At 42.4% G+C, this 15970-nt stretch overlaps 1 protein-coding gene across 6 annotated transcripts in view; it reads left to right on the plus strand.

Annotated features, from left to right (window-relative positions):
* Positions 1–3424, plus strand: part of ppp2r5eb (protein phosphatase 2, regulatory subunit B', epsilon isoform b) — a 61815-nt gene extending 58391 nt beyond the window's left edge. For all 6 annotated transcript variants that reach the window (XM_050062505.1, XM_050062506.1, XM_050062508.1 and 3 more), the window contains 2 exons: positions 218–319; positions 2538–3424. In XM_050062505.1, the coding sequence (XP_049918462.1) occupies positions 218–319; positions 2538–2637 (202 nt within the window). In that variant the 3' untranslated portion in view covers positions 2638–3424. The remainder of the gene's footprint in view (positions 1–217; positions 320–2537) is intronic.
* Positions 3425–15970: the final 12546 nt, after the last annotated feature.

Below are 15970 nucleotides of genomic sequence, written 5' to 3' on the forward strand. Positions count from 1 at the left end.
TATGTCACTAGTCACTTGAAACAAATTTAAGACGATAGGAGACGGGTTGAAATAAACCGAAATTTCCCTTTAAGTATAATCTCAGTAACAAGTGTCACTTCCAAGTTGCTCTTTAAATAAATTTTCCCGCATGATAAAAGTTTATAGACGCTGTAAATCTGGATGTGACATCACCAGTTGTGACCTGTGACCCCTCTCTGCTCCTCCCTCCCCGCAGGGCGATCGTGGCGCTGGTGTACAATGTACTGAAGGCCTTCATGGAGATGAACAGTACCTTATTTGATGAACTCACAGCCACTTACAAGTCGGACCGCCAGCGGTAAGAAGCTGCTCACACTCACATCATCATCATCATCATCATCATCATCATCATCACACTCATGAATAATGTGATAGTGTCTGAGCCCTGCGGGGAGCTGCTTAACACGACGACAGCAGTGTTACTATCATCACACTGCAAATACCAGGATTAATATTAGCTGTGGGTATGAAAGCAGCAGCGCTAATGAGTGACGGCTTTAGTGACAGCAACAGAAATAGGGTTTAACTTTTAGGAGGTTTAATGGAGAGAACGTCTGGACTAGTAAGGTTTGGTGTTTATTCAAGATTCAAAGTTCACTGAAGTGTCAAGTAGAAGGGATACACCAGTCCCACTTTATTCTCCAAATACTCACTCTGACTTGCAACAAAAATAGATTGTGAAAAGGATCTATTGGTGGTCATATTGACATCACACCACACACCTTTCACTACTGTTTCAGTGTCTGTCAGTTTCAAATTAAAGCCCTGCAGTGTTTCTGTGGTCAGAATCCATTCATTTGTTAACACAAGGCTTTTATTGTAAAATATTGATGGCTGCTATCAAAGACAAACTCATTGTACACGGGTTATGGCTGGCCCGCAGCAACGCTGTCTGTGTAAACACCACACATGTGCGTAGTCTGAAATAGTCTCTGAGAAAGTTATTATTTCTAGCCACACTAGCTCTGTGTTGTTGGTGTGTTTGAAATATCTCATCATCTGATGGATGGATTACACATGAACTGTCATGGTGCTCAGGAGATGAATCCTACAGTCTTTGGTGATCCCAGCTTTTCCTCCAGAGGCACCGTGTGGTTGACCTCTTTGGTTTTGTAGTAAAATGTCTCAACAATTATTGGATAAATTACTATGAAATTTGCTGCACATGTTCATGCCCTTTTTTAGGATGTCTTATAATACTGTGGTGACTCCCTGACTTTTCATTAGGCTCCATCATCAGGTCAAATATGGTGTTATTTATCACCAAATACCCACACTGTGTTTGCTGCTGATTAGCAAACTATATACTAAAGCTGGGTATGCACTGTACGATCTGAGCCTGTTTCTGACACCATTTCGTAGCCACATAACTCGTTTAAGAGTCAGAACAAATACCAGCTTTGTCTGGCATCAATGAGGAGCAGGAACGAATCATGGCCTGACCAGCTGCTCCTGACCGGCAGTCAGATGTTCAGATAGGTTTATGCCATGTCAGAAATTTTGGTTGTTTTTAGCTTCTGAATGTGCCATGGTGACACTATCAGCTATGTAGATGGAAAATATGGAGGCCAGGTTAGTCGAGCTGTGGCAACATATTTGTCTCTTTGATGTTTCCTCCTCCTCCTCCTCCTCCTCACGGCTAATATATATATATATATGTACTGGTGTGATGTTACAGACCTCCGCTAGCAGACTTCTACCTGCCTCATAGCTCCCAAACAAATCATTACTGACAAAAGTCTGTAGCCAGAACGCAAGGTGGCTAAAAGGCAGTTGTATTTTCTATGGCAGTGGTTCCCACCTGGTGGGTCGTGGGCCCAGTCTGAACGGACCACAAGTGACTGTGATGTACAGTGATGTCTGGCACAGAGCTTTTATTTTGAAGTGCCGTTTTCTGCTGTAGAGTGAGTGACTAACAGACAGCTCCTTGACAGAGACATCAGGGACAGTATGATGCTGAATGTATGAATTAAACTGTGTGGACGTTGAAGTAATGACTCAGGACAAATCTGGACCCCGTGGCTGCACCAGTTGGGAAGCACTGGTCTATTTTACACATACGGTATGAGCACATAAATCGAAAGCTTTGGCTTTACATCACAGACAATTGACTCGTACAGTAGGATTTGGAATTAAAGAACATTTCTAAAACAGGCTCAAATCGTACCATGTGTGTCCATGTAAAGATGGTGAACATGGTAAACCTGCTAAACATAAGCATGTTAGCATTTAGCTCAAAGCTCGGCTGTGTCTTAGTTCAGCGTCAGAGCTGCTAGCATGACTGTAGACTCTTTGTTTTGTTCATTTCCATCGAAGAAATATGTCAGTGTAAGACTTCTGTGAGTCGGCTTCAAACAGGATGTACAGCTGCGTCGAGCTCAGCTGCACTTGTTACATCTTTTTTGAAGTACTGTCACTGAACGTATCAGAGATGTTGGCAGGGATTCAGAACACTGAAGCCAGGCTACAGCGTCTCAGACACACAATAAAAATTGGTCCTCCATGTTTTGCTGCAGTGAGAAGAAGAAGGAGAAGGAGCGGGAGGAGCTGTGGAAGAAGCTGGAGGACTTGGAGCTGAAGCGGGGCCTTAGGAGTGACGGGATCATCCCAACTTAACGAAGACAGCGCCGCGCTCCCCTCTGCCCTTTCCCCCCCTCCTCTCCCCCTGTGACTCCCCCTCCCCTCCATCCTGACCCCGACTCCCCCCTCCTCCTCCACATCAGCCATGTCTGCCCAGAGCTCCGAGAAATCCCCGATACAGGCCATCGTCTCTGGATCGACACGGAGCGCCCGCTGGTTTCTTAATTGTTTTTTTTTTTTTTTCTTATGTTTTTTTTTTTTTTTCTCCTGTGTTTGTGCGACTTACTTTACAGTAGATTCATCACGTCTGTTTTCATTATTTCAACAGCACTGTAAATAATTATTTTTTTCTTTTTTTTTTTTTTCCCTTAAACTGATATTATTGCAAAACGGAAAAACAAAACAATAATAATAAAAAAACGGAAGAAAAAAATAGAAAATGAGAAAATGACTTGTGTGGGAGGGGGAATTAAACAAAAAAAAACTTTTGGACTGTAGGACGTGAAACGAACTCTTGGAAAACAAAAAACAACAAAAAAAAAGAGAAGATAGATTGATTTTAACTCTTCATCCCACTCTTCTTCTTCAGTACAGTCCCGTGTGTAATTTTTATTTTCCTGGTTCTCCTCTTTGCTTTTCCTCTCGTTGCCTCCATCTTTCTGTTCCCTCCCTCCCTCCAATGGTGCATCTGTCATTTCTGCCCCTCGTGTGGGACGTCCGGACTGATAATGGGTCCCCCTCTGCCCCCTTAGGGTTCCTCCCACCTGTCTACAGGGTCTCCTTCCTGTTTTAAATGGGGGGGGGGGGGGGGGCTGAACAAAAACGCATTTAAAAACAACAGTAGGGACTTCCTCAGTACACACACACACACACATCTCCTCTCTGAGTGCGTTTACATGCGTGTTCATGGAACAGTTAATTGTATGAATATTAAATCTTGTGCTCAATATACTTATTGTTTTATTGGTGTTGTCACGATACTGGGATTTCTAACTTCAGTACAAAACCTTTAAAAATATCGACACTGTTTTCAGTACCACGGGGGACATTAAGAGCATAATTTAACAAGGCTATAACATGACAATGACGACTTACAGCAACAATAAGAGCGAGACGTCCTGCTGGTACCGTGTATCAATAGGAGTGAAAATGAGGATTGAAAATATTCCCAAATATACATTTAAATACACAATTAAATGCCTCAATATTTGTATGTTGTGATCTCAAAATAGTGAGAACAACACAATCTTTGCATCAGAAGGCAGCAGAAGTTCATTTAAAGAAAACTCCAGCTCAGTTTCATGAGTGAGTTCAGTTTAAAATCATGTTTTTGACACCAAACATCAGCTTGAGAAGAACCTCAGTGACGCTGTATATCCTGTGGCTGCTTCACAGTAAAAGATAAAGATTAAAGACGGTTAAAGATACACTATGCAGGATTTTCCTAAAAGACAATTCCTCTTAGTCGTCACTTATGACCTGCAGAGACTCCGCCCTCTGCCTGGATTCTCTTATTTTACGAGTTCAAGACATTTGTGTGGGGGGTTTTATAAAAAGGCAGCGACCAGGTGCCAGACCAATAGCAGCAGGCATCCAAAGAAAACCGCTGGAAAACAAATGCTAATATAGCGAGGCTAAACGGCAAATGAGCATGAATCTGGGGTTGGCTTCTACTTTCACTTTTCACTCCTGAGCGGGTTTTGAAACAGTAACCGTCAATCCTGCATCGTATACCTTTAATTTTGGTTTGCATTAACGGTTAAGAAAAGTTGACCCTTCTGTGTGGAGTTTGCATGTTCTCCCCGTGTCAGCGTGGGTTTTCTTGGGGTACTCCAGCTTCCTCCCACAGTCCAAAGACATGCAGGTTAACTGGTGACTCTAAATCGGTCGTGTGAATGGTTGTCTGTCTCTATGTGTCAGCCCTGTGATGGTCTGGCGGCCTGTCTTGTCCAATAGCAGCTGGGATAGGCGGTTATGGCAAATGAATAAAATCATGAATAAATGATCAAATTTAAAGCACGTGCCATCACTAAATCCCGAGCGGCAGTGGCGGACCCTGCCACAAACAAAACAACTTCATATATAGGGAGAGATAATTACTGAATGTAAAAACACTGAATGGTTTCAACATAAATTGCTGACTGTAAATCACAACTGGGGTTTGAAACGATGACTTGAACCACTATTTGCTGGAGTAGAGGTTTTTCCTCCTTTACTTTGGTGCCATCTGGTGGTCGTATCAGCAGTGACACCTTTAAACAGCAAACAAAAAGACAAACTTAATCAAAATAAAATATACAAAATAAATATGACCTAATTAATTATCTAACACAATAAGTATATTGATGCACAGATATTTAATTTAATGCCATGTTTAACCCGACTCCTGCCTGTGTGACATCACCTTAAATACTTTTTAAAGAAGAGTCAGGCGTTGTTTCCTGTTTGGCTGCTGCTTGAATGAGCTCGAAACCTGTCGGCCATCTTTTTTTTTGGTGACTTGTGCAACATGCTGGTGAAAATACAAGAATCCTGAACGCTCTGCATGTAAACACACTCCATACATCTCCTCCTCCTCTAAAAATGATGGACTAGTTCTCATCACTTGATTATCTTCTCTCCTCTCCTCCATTTTCTTCTTTTCTTTTTTTTTTGTAACCTTTGACCCCTCCCTCCCTCCTCACCTGCCGTACCAGGTACCCCTGGTATCAGTCTGGCACTGGTACCCTCCGGCCACGACGGGGACTTTCAACTAAAAACAAACAAAAAAAAAAAAGAGTCTTGAGAGGAGCGCCAAAAATCTTCCTCCTGTTGTGAAAAAGACGAGCGCCCCTGCCTCACCTCACCTCGCCCCCCGCCACTCCTCCTCCTCCTCCCCCCCTACTCCACCCACCGGGGGGCGCCGCGTTGACTTCACAGTATTACAACAAGGAAAAAAAAAGACAACCCTGTACATTGTTATTGAATGCAGTACACTGATAATCTTGTATCTTGTAGTAATTTAGCCTATGTTTTTTGCTTAGGAAACTGTGGAGAGGAGTATCCAGTATATAAAGAGGTATTATGGAACAAGACTTCCTGGTATTTATGATAGTGTTTCCCCCCTTTTAGTCTGTTTTTCTTTTTCTGTCTCTCACTCCTCCCTCTCCTCTTGGTTTTTATCTCATTTTGGATATTTTGATGAAGTTTCTTTTGACCATTGGATATATTTTTTTTAGTTGGGGAGGGAGGGAGGGAGGGAGGGAGGGGGGTGAGGGTGAGGGCAGGTAGGCAGGGAGTCATGGGGTCAGAGGGTCAGATAGGAGGGAGGGTGCGAGGGTGGGGGAGTAGAGAGGGAAGGCACGGAGCAGACCACTTTGCCCCTGTTGGGAGTGTGACGGTGAAACCTCCCCCCTCCTCCCTCGCAGAATTAATGTGTGCTTTAGAACGGCCCGGATATAATATGATTTAAAAACTGAAAAAAAAAAGAGAAAAAAAAGATAAAAAAGGGTTGGAGAAATACAAATGTTTAATTATTTTAAAAAATAAAGAGATATTAAATTAAACCTGTTTTGTGATAAAGCCCAGATGCTGGATTGCTTTATTTACTGGGTTCACAGGGCGTGAGTGTGTGAGAGTGTGAACATGTGGCGGGTATATGAATTATGGATTTAGATTGCTGGTTTTTATATGCTTTATTTTATGAAAAGAAAACAGCAGACAAATCCAGTGACAACGGGCAGGGACATCATAGGTGAAGGTGAACACGGTGTGAAACAGAAAATGATCGTCCTTCAACATCACAAAGATCCTTGACTTTGATTCCTGGGTATTTTTAGGAGGGAGAAATCTTCCACTCGTTCATGAGCTGTAGTCCAATCTGTATATCTTAATACGAAGGGGAATAAAACAAAATGCATTAAACAAAATAAACATAGAAATAAAAGATCACTTCAAATAATCAAATCAAATAATATTTCACATTTTGTAGTGGCACGTCTCAGAGGAAAAGTCACTACACTACAGTAACTAGACTCTTTTTTTTTTTTGACATTTATTTATTCAAGAACATTTAGATCAGACATTAAAATCAGAAAATCTTCAGTCAGAGCAGAAACAACTTTACAGGACTCCTGATCATGGTTTTTGGGGATGTACCAATCATTTGATCTAATACCAGTATTTTTCTGTGGTATTTTCACTGACTGGAACTTGTGTCAACATACAGTGTTTTTAAGTAAGCAATTTGTCATGAGGTGAACATTAAAATATAAGGCGATAAAAGGAAAAAATATCTTTAATAATATGCTTTAGCTGCCTTATAGTGTTTAAAATAAGATTCAAATCAAACTTGTTGACAAACTAAACATGTCACTTCTACAAGATAAGGCCAGTAATCAATTTTAAACGGACATAGAATGTGACAATAAACTTTTGTTACATCAACTGCAAGCCCAAACTGAACCTATACATGACATCCTGTAATATAAAGCTTGGTAAATATACTTATTTACAACTGCAGTATCACCAAGTACAGAGTGAGCATGTCAAGTGTTCCCATTTCCAGCCTGCTTGACCTCCTTTCCTTTGGCTGCCCTCTTTGCAGCAGTTTTTTTCTTCGTCTCCACGACAGGAGGTTTATGTGTCGTGAGGACCGTCTTTGCTTTGCCCATGTTGTTGGGTGGAAATGAACATAAAGCACAGAAAAATAGAACCACAGAAACAGGTTTGTCTCCGGAGAGATAAGACACAGCTGACCAGCAGCTGCGTAAAATGGCGAATTGACTCTTTATAGACTCTTTACTCAGCCATCAGTCCAACAGCTGCTTGAGCAAAAGGTTTTTCAAACTTATTTTATTTTATTTGCATTTGAAAAAGAGCAGCTGGAGCACTATTTAAGTTTATTGCTGTGCTGTAGAAGTAAATGAACTATGCTCATATGAAGCACATGGCGTCAGAGAAACATGCAGCTCTTTACTTTCAGTCTGGTGATACATATTTTTCTAACTGTCAACAAATCCCATCAAAACACCAAAACTAACAATGTGTCTGACTTTCAGCTCCAGGCTCACTGGCTCCTCCTGAAAACTCAAATCTGTAAAAACACAAATACATAGTTTCATTTTGAAATAAAGTCTCAGTAATTTCCTAAAACAGTTGATTGCTGTTATCAAACAAACAGCAGGGAATACTGCATTTGTTAGGGACTATTTTCAGTGGCGGATGAATCCACATATGGTGCCCCCAACAGTAAAAAAAAAAAAAAAAAAATACAAGTGTCCCAGCAACTGAAGCAGCGAACTGGAATTCAGCTATCATTATTATTTTTCTTCCTGTGTGTGTCCTGTTGTTGTGCCTCCTCCTCTTCTGCTTTGATTTTGCCGTGTAGTGATCTAAACACATATTATTTCCAGATTTAAAGGTCAGTGTAACTGGCTGCACATCAGAGAGCCTCATGTTTATATGGTATATTATCAGCAGGTAGAGGCTGTGTTGATCCTGCGCACAGACATTTCTACAACAGCTTAAGAATGGTTCAAATTGATGTTGGTGTGTTGCTTAGATTGGAAACCGTCATATTTAAGGAGAAGAAAAAGAAGAAGATATACTTTGTCAATCCCTGAAATTCAGTTTTGTCACTCTATTGTTACATACATATACACACACGTGCCCGAAATACACACACATGCACAAACAGGACCTATACATGCATTAGATGGAGAGATGTCAGAGTGAAGGGGCTGCCCATGGAGATTCACTGGTGACATTTCCTCTCGTTTTTCACTGATGTTTATAAGCTTATAAGCTTTTCTGAGACATCTTAAAAGAGATTTTAAGAAGTGGCAGCATGTCTTCTCTGCCTTGTGAGCTGTGATGTGGATCCACCTGAGTTATCCTGACCAATCGGGGCAGAAGAAGGAGGAGGAGGAGGAGGAGGAGGGCCAGGTAAACATGCACTAGACAGGTGTCCTAATGAGCTCTGCAGGGCCTTGTTTGGACTGAAAGTGTGTGTGTGTTTAAAGTGATAATTTGGTGAGTGTTCTGGGACACACAGACGGACAGAGGAGGAGTGGATTTTACTGCAGGACAAGTTTCTGTGGATGTTTTCTGAAAACTAGAGTCCACGCTGAGCACAGCCGCTGCCCTCAGAGCTCACGCTGACGTCTACAGGAGGTGAGTGATCCATAGTATTTTGGGTGGAGTGTCACTCTTAAGTCCAGACTGCTGTTGAATAAGTGTTTTTGGAGTTTCATGTGAGTGAAGGATTCGTATATTAAGATTGTGTTGTTTCTGGTCTCAAGGGTTTCTGAGAAAAATGGGGCAATTTTTTTTATTATCGTAAGTGAATGCATTTTGCTTTCTCAGTATCTCGTATATAAAGTTGTTTGAGTGTCAAACAGTCACCTCCTGGTTGTTGAATGTCAATGCAGAGTGCTGTACCTCAATCTGCCACCAGAGGTCAGCAGAGACCTGCAGTAGAGAGTTTTGTACAGAGTGTAAAACAAGAAATGATCTGAAACTTTGATTTAAGAGTCAAAAATTCTCAACAGAGGTTGGACATGAAGCTCTGTAGAGATAAATCTGTGCCGACTGTAGTGAGTCCTGACTGTTGGGAAATAAAGACTAGAGTGATAAAATGACACGCTGACAAGCAAAACGTTTCCTCAAAAAGAAACTGAAAAGTTTTAGTATTTAGATTAAAGTTGATTTGTTATTTCTATGTTTTATGAGTGACTGCTGCTCTTTCAAACTCAACTGAAATTATTATTACACATCATGGAACTGATGTAGCTGTGAATTTAAGGAAGAATCACTCTTAATATGTGTCGTTTGACTGTGTTCATTGCATTCAGGGTTTTTTTTTGTTAATTTGTCATCATACACATACAATGTCCCTTTACTTTGTTGGAAAGTATGAGTCCTCTGCATGTGTCAGTATGCTTGTCACTGGAACTTTCTTTCTGTCTTTCTTCCTTCCTTGGATCCCCATCAGCACCAGCACAAGCATTGTGCTACATTACACTGTTTGAACTAGTTTTACATTCAGAAATATAAAATATGTATTGCGCTGTTATGGTAACTACAATATGTGCATTAGTAGAATTAGACAAAAATAAGAATAAACATAAGAGGGCTAAAGGGTAACTTCAGTATTTTTCAATCTTGATGCTATTTTCACAAATTGGTTTGCTGGACCCATACACCACCAACTCGAACCTTTGCCGCGTTAACTTTCATTCTTGTCTCGCCATTTTTCCCCCTGACGCCGCCAAGCGGTTCAGCTATAACAGCAACCGGGCGCGAATCATGCCGACATTCAAGGAAGGCTTTTTTCTGTCAGTGTCCGATGCTGCAAGTCACTGCCCAACGACTTTGGAGTGAGACCGGGTTGTACTGGCACAGCGTAAAGATAAACCAGGACAGTTTTGTCTACCTCTGTAGGGATCCTTTTCATAATGTTGTCAGACACATAATAACAATCTGAGCCTGTCAGTGACCAAAACACTCTTTCAGTGGAAGTAAATGGACAGTGTGCGATTGCCCCTCGATTTCACATTGCAGCCTGCAGCGGTTTCTGTAACACCGGACCAATTTCAAAAGTTGTTGCCTCCATTAGTCACTTAGACACATAAACATGAGACAATAGGATGAAAAATACCAAAGTTACCCTTTAATGTTTCCCTGTTTGGCTGCAAACTCTCTCAAATTAAAGCAGAAAGTTCAGTTTGCTGAATCTCAAATGTCACGTGGAGCAGCACTGAGACAAAAATGAAAAATGTGTCCGATTATCAGCAGCTTGTAGGAGCTGATAGCAGAACACTGAGTTTAATCTTTTTATTCCAGCGTGTCACTGGAGTCGGGGTCCTGTGTCGATGTTGCACCACACGGGAGAGCGGAGACAGAGTGGGCTGTAATTAGGAGTGTGGGTGGAGGTGTGCCGGTGGAGCTGGTGACCATTTATCTAATTAGTATCACCTGTGGAGCAGGAAACCCTGACAGCTCGCAGTGAAGAGGAAGACTCTGCGTCCGGTCCGGGTGTAATTACTGGAAGCTTCTCAATGCCTCAGTGCACATTTGGCTCCGAGCTCTTTAGAACAAAAGGCAATGACATGCTGAGAGTACTGTCATAATTAATTAGCCCACAGTGCTGATAATTCAGCTGATTACACCCCCACACTGCCCACCCACTCCCACGCCTCTATATATCTATAGGCCTGTGTGTTTAGCTTCTTACTCTGGTTCATACAGACGTCCACAGCTCACTGTCAGCAGGTCAGGGTGGACGCCATTTATCTGCTGACCACTGAGACACAGTTAAGTTGATCTGGTGCAAAGGAATAGTTCCACATTTTGGAAATCCGCTGTCTATCAGAGTGGGATGAGGATGTGGTTAGCCTAGCTTAGCATAAAGACTGGAAGCAGGGGTAAACAGCAAGCCTGGTCCCATCCAAAGTTCAAGAACACACCTACTACGTCCACACAAAAAGCTAAAGCTACAGCCAGGTTTTTCCTGTGTTTGCCTTTATGTAAGCAATACAGGGGCCCCAGCTCAGTGCCCAGCCTGCTCCCAAATATCCTCCTTCCCTTGGACCCACAAAGACAGACGCCTGCGTTTGGCCTGTGTTTGCCCACGTCTTACCCATATCGTCTGACCAGGTGGGCCCCAAATATATTTCCCCATTTTGAACCCATACACTGATGACCTCTTTGTCCACTATCTTGTACTCATGTAATCACCATATGTGGGATTGATTGTGTGTGCGCATGTCTATCCCACTTGGTTTACCCAATGGGCCCCATTGGTGTTGCCCATCCTGAGCCCATGCACTCATTTCCCATTAGGGCCCCAATTAGGACCCTGATGGTGAGCCCATGTGGGACCTACTTACTTTACCCAAGTGGGCCCCAGATAAGATGCCCATTTTGCGCCCATACCCACTTGGTACCAGGTAACCCCAGCATTACCCCTGTGGGGCCTACATACATGTGTTGGCTGGGTAGCAGCTCCAAAGCTCGCTGATCAACAGATGCTATTTTGTTTCATTTGTAAAACTTTCAGCTACAGAAACCATTCAGATAACAACGTTAAGGACATTTATGCTTGTATTCAACTTTTTGTTAATTCAATTTAACTTCCAGCTTTTACAGTTCTAGAACCCTGACACACCAAGCTGATGATCGGCCTCTGGTCAATGTCGGGCCGTCTGCGAGTGTCTTTATGTCCTAGCTGTTGTGTTATGTCCTGCATCGTTGACACTAGTCAGCCCTTGTCATCAGTTTTTTGCAGATTCAGCATCTTGTGAGCTCTGTGCACGAGAAAAGAAACAAAAGTGAGGAAAGTAAACAACTGACAACATCGGGTTGTGCTGTAACTGTGCTGACTACTGCCACCTGCTGGTATGGAGAGTTATTTCCTTTCACGCAGACACAGAATGTACCATCACAGTTGGTCATTGGCTGTGGTCTTTGCGATGTGTTCAAGTGCAACTTTTTGGCAACGCAACAGTCGGCCTTTGTTGCCACGAGTTCTTTGATGTCCCATGTACGCTCTCTTGCCTGCACCCTGAAAATCAGATATCCAGCTTTAGTCCTTGTTGTCTTGTGACGCTGCCCTTGGTACAAAATGTCAAGTTAGCCCACGAGATTTCTCATAAGATTATATGTCTCTAATAAGACATCACTGCCAAGACTCTGAGAATAGCTCAACCTCCAGTATGTTCTTAAAGAGCTCTTAGTGCATTTATCCAAAGTGCTTCACAAGTAGCCTCTCATTCACTCATTCATGGTGGTGTCGCTGCCTCAGTTTAACACCAGCTGAGGTTGAGTGTCTGCTGAAGGACACTTTGTGATGTGGACAGGAAGACTGACTGAGGAGGACTGAACCACCGACCCTGTGATCAGTGGACGACTCGTTCTACCTGCTGAGCTGCAGACAGTTTGAATTGTTTCAAGGAGAGCACTGAGATGATGTTTTTATTAAGATGTACACTTGTTTGTAACCATTGATCAATAGAACAACATCTTTTGGCTCATGTTTTTATGTATTTATCTATTCTAGATTTGTACTGGACAGACTCTGCTACTACTACTCTGACTCAGCACTCAGCTGTAGTAGCAGATATCGGCCTATAGGGGGAGTCATGCTCTGTTCACTGAGTTTTAGAGTCTAATCCGAGGAGATAAATTATTTATTCTAGGAAGTGACTGGGTACTCTGGGGGAGGAAATTATAAACTGAGCTGCACACATTTGTAATTTAAGATGATGATTTGTAATTTGATTTAACAAAGACTTTCTCCTCAGGCTTTATGTGTTTCTTTATATTTTATTTATGCTCTTATCTGTTGCTGGAGCTGTTGCATTCTTTACTCACATTTATTAATGTCACTTCTATCATGTGTGAATTGTTTGGGATTATACTCACTGGCTTTCATTGTTTTGTCCACTCCATTCATGTTAATGAGGTTAGACACCTGGCTTTTTGCTTTGGAGTGTGTTAAATTGAAAGAATGTATCCTGGCAGACTGTTGATTTGAGTCAGTATTCCTACAGGAGCCCAGTAGGGACAAAATTCTACCTTCGAATTACAGAAACAAAAGAGGAGTGACATTGTTAGAAAGCAGTAAAAAGACTTTGCTTCACCACAAAACACAATTTCAAGCCAACAACATTCAAACGTGTTTATTAAAGCCTGTAAAACATACTCACTCTGATTTAAATGATCAATAAGTTCATGTTATCTCATTAATGTGCTGCCCTGGCTTTGTTAACGGCGCCATCACAAATAATATAAAGACCTTAAACAAACAAATAAATTGACGGAGTGGCCCTTTAATGTTATTATTACCCAGCAGAAACAGCAGCCTGTCTCAGAGCAGTCACACTGACTGGTTCTTTTATTGTGCCGAGTCATGTCTCTGTCACGCTCTTCACGCTTTTATTTTGGAGTTCAGAGTTCCCTCCTTCTGTTTCTACACTGAACAAGAAGAGGAATCATCCTCTCCTCCTCCTCCTCCTCCTCCTCCTCCTCCTCCTGTCTGCACCTCTTCTCCTCTTTCTCTGCTGCTGCCAAATCACTGCAGTCATCCTCCTCCTCTTCCTCCTTCTCCATTTCCTCCCTGCATCTTTTTATCTTTCATCTTTCGTTTTCTCCTCCATTTCCTTGTCTCTGTGTCTCTTCTCTTCACTTTCACACTACAGTATTTATTTCTCCATCCCTCCATCATTCCTCTCCTTTCTTCCTCTCCTTTTCTCTCCTATCCTCTTGTTTACACCTCTCCCCCCATCTTTCTTTTCATCTCATCTCATCCACCTTCTTTCCTTTCCTTGTCATTCTTTCTACTCCTCCTCTCCCCTCTCCTCTTGTTTTCTCATCTTCTCTCCTTCCCTCCACTGTTCCCTCCTCTCCTGGGACCTCCTTCCCTCTCCTCCCCTCTTTTTCTTAGTTCCTCTCCTCTTTTCATGTTTCAAGCTCTCTTCTCTCCTCTATTCATTCTCTTCCCATTTTCTCCTCCTTTCATCCCCTCTCTCCTTTCCTTTTCCTTTCCTTTCCTTTCCTTTCCTTTCCTTTCCTTTCCTTTCCTTTCCTTTCCTATCAGAATCAGAATCAGAATCAGAATGCCTTTTACTGTCACTATACACATATCCTATCCTTGTTTCCATCATGTGTTTCATCTCCTCTCCACTTCTTTCATCCTTTCCTATCTGGTTTCCCTCTTTCCTGTCTTGTCTTGTCTTGTCCTGTCCTGTCCTGTCCTGTCCTGTCCTGTCCTGTCCTGTCCTGTCCTTTTCCTTTCCTTGTTTCCATCATGTGTTTCATATCCTCTCCACTTCTTTCATCCTCTCCACTCATTTCCTTGTTTCCTCCTCACTGTCTCCTCCTTTCCTTGCCTCTTTTTCTTTTTTCTCCTCCCCCCTTCCCTTTCTTCTTCTCTTGCCTCCTCTCTTGTTTCCTCATCACCTCTTTGGTTTCCTTCTTTCCTTTTATTTCCTTGTTTCCTCCTTGCCTTTCATCTTCTTTTCTCTTCTTTGCTCCTATCCTTGTTTCCTGCCTTTCTTTTATCCTCTCCCTTTCTCCTCAAATTTCCTTGTTTCCTTTGTCTTCTCTCCTCATTTCCTCCTCTCCTTTCCAGTCCTTTCATCTCCGCTTTGTTTTTCCCTCTTTCACCTCCTCTCTTCTTGTCTCCCTCCTTTATTGCTTCTCGTTTTCTCGTGTCCTCTGAGGTTTTCTCCTTTCCTTTCCTTCCCTTGCCTCTCATCGCCTCTCCTCTTCTTTCCTCTTACACTCGTCTCCTCTTTTTCTCACCTGACTCTTCTCTCCTGTATTTCTACTCTTTTCTCCACCTCCTCCTCCTCTTTCCTCACCTCAATTTTCCTCATCTCCTATCTGGTGTCCTTCTTTCCTCCTATCCTCGTTTTCCCCCTTTCTCTTATCCTCTCCTTTCTCCTCTAATTTCCTTGTTTCCTCCTCTCTTTTCCAGTAATTTCATCTCCTCTTTTTCCCCTTTCACCTCCTCTTTCCCATCTCCTCTTCTTTCCTTACTCTCATCTCCTTGTTTCCTCTCTTCCTCTTCTCCTCTTTCTTTTTCCTTTTATCTCTTCTCTCCTTTATTTCTCTTCTTTTCTCCTCCTCATTTTTTTGTCTCCTGGGGTTTGCGTCACTTCTTCCCTTGCTCCCTCCTTGAAAGAAGGAAACATGCAAAGGAGGTGATACCTCTGCGTGTTTCCTTCTTTCAGTGTCTCTTCTTATACTCATTTCATCCTCTCCTCCTTTTTTCTCCTCCTCTGCTTCTCCTTCTCCATTAATCTTCTTGTCTTTCCTCTTCTCTCCTCTTGTTTCCTCCTCCTCTCCTCTCCCTTCCTTTTGCCAAAATCCTTACACAATCATCTCTCCCTCTCTTTCTTCTTCCTCTGTGGTCTCTCTCAGCCTCCATCTCTGTGCCTCTCCTCCGCCTGGATCTCTCCTCCGTCCTGCTGCACCTTAATCCCCATGAAGTAATGAATGCATGTATATTAATGTAAGCCTCTTAATGCCACATCGCCTCGGGCTAATCTTTGCCATTTTGTGATTCCCCATATAAAAACAAGAGAAGCAGCCAAGAGTTCAATCCACATTAGCTCTCTGTGATGTGGAAATGCAACGCCTATAGGGATTCTCCCTCTGATGCAGCGAGGATAGCCTATACGTTTCATAAAGGAACATTTTGTCATGTTAATGAGATCCAAAAAAAAGTCGTGCTTGTTTCAGAATAACATGAATGAGATAAAAAGCTTTTTTACCCTCCTTGTAGTCAATGAAGACAGTATTAAAACGTATGAAACCTCCCACTCGCCTGCCATAAATAATGCTGCTGGAGGAGCCGCGAGCCCACACACACACACACACACAC

Source organism: Epinephelus moara, chromosome 14 (genome assembly GCF_006386435.1).
Source record: "Epinephelus moara isolate mb chromosome 14, YSFRI_EMoa_1.0, whole genome shotgun sequence".
Lineage (NCBI taxonomy): Eukaryota > Metazoa > Chordata > Actinopteri > Perciformes > Serranidae > Epinephelus > Epinephelus moara.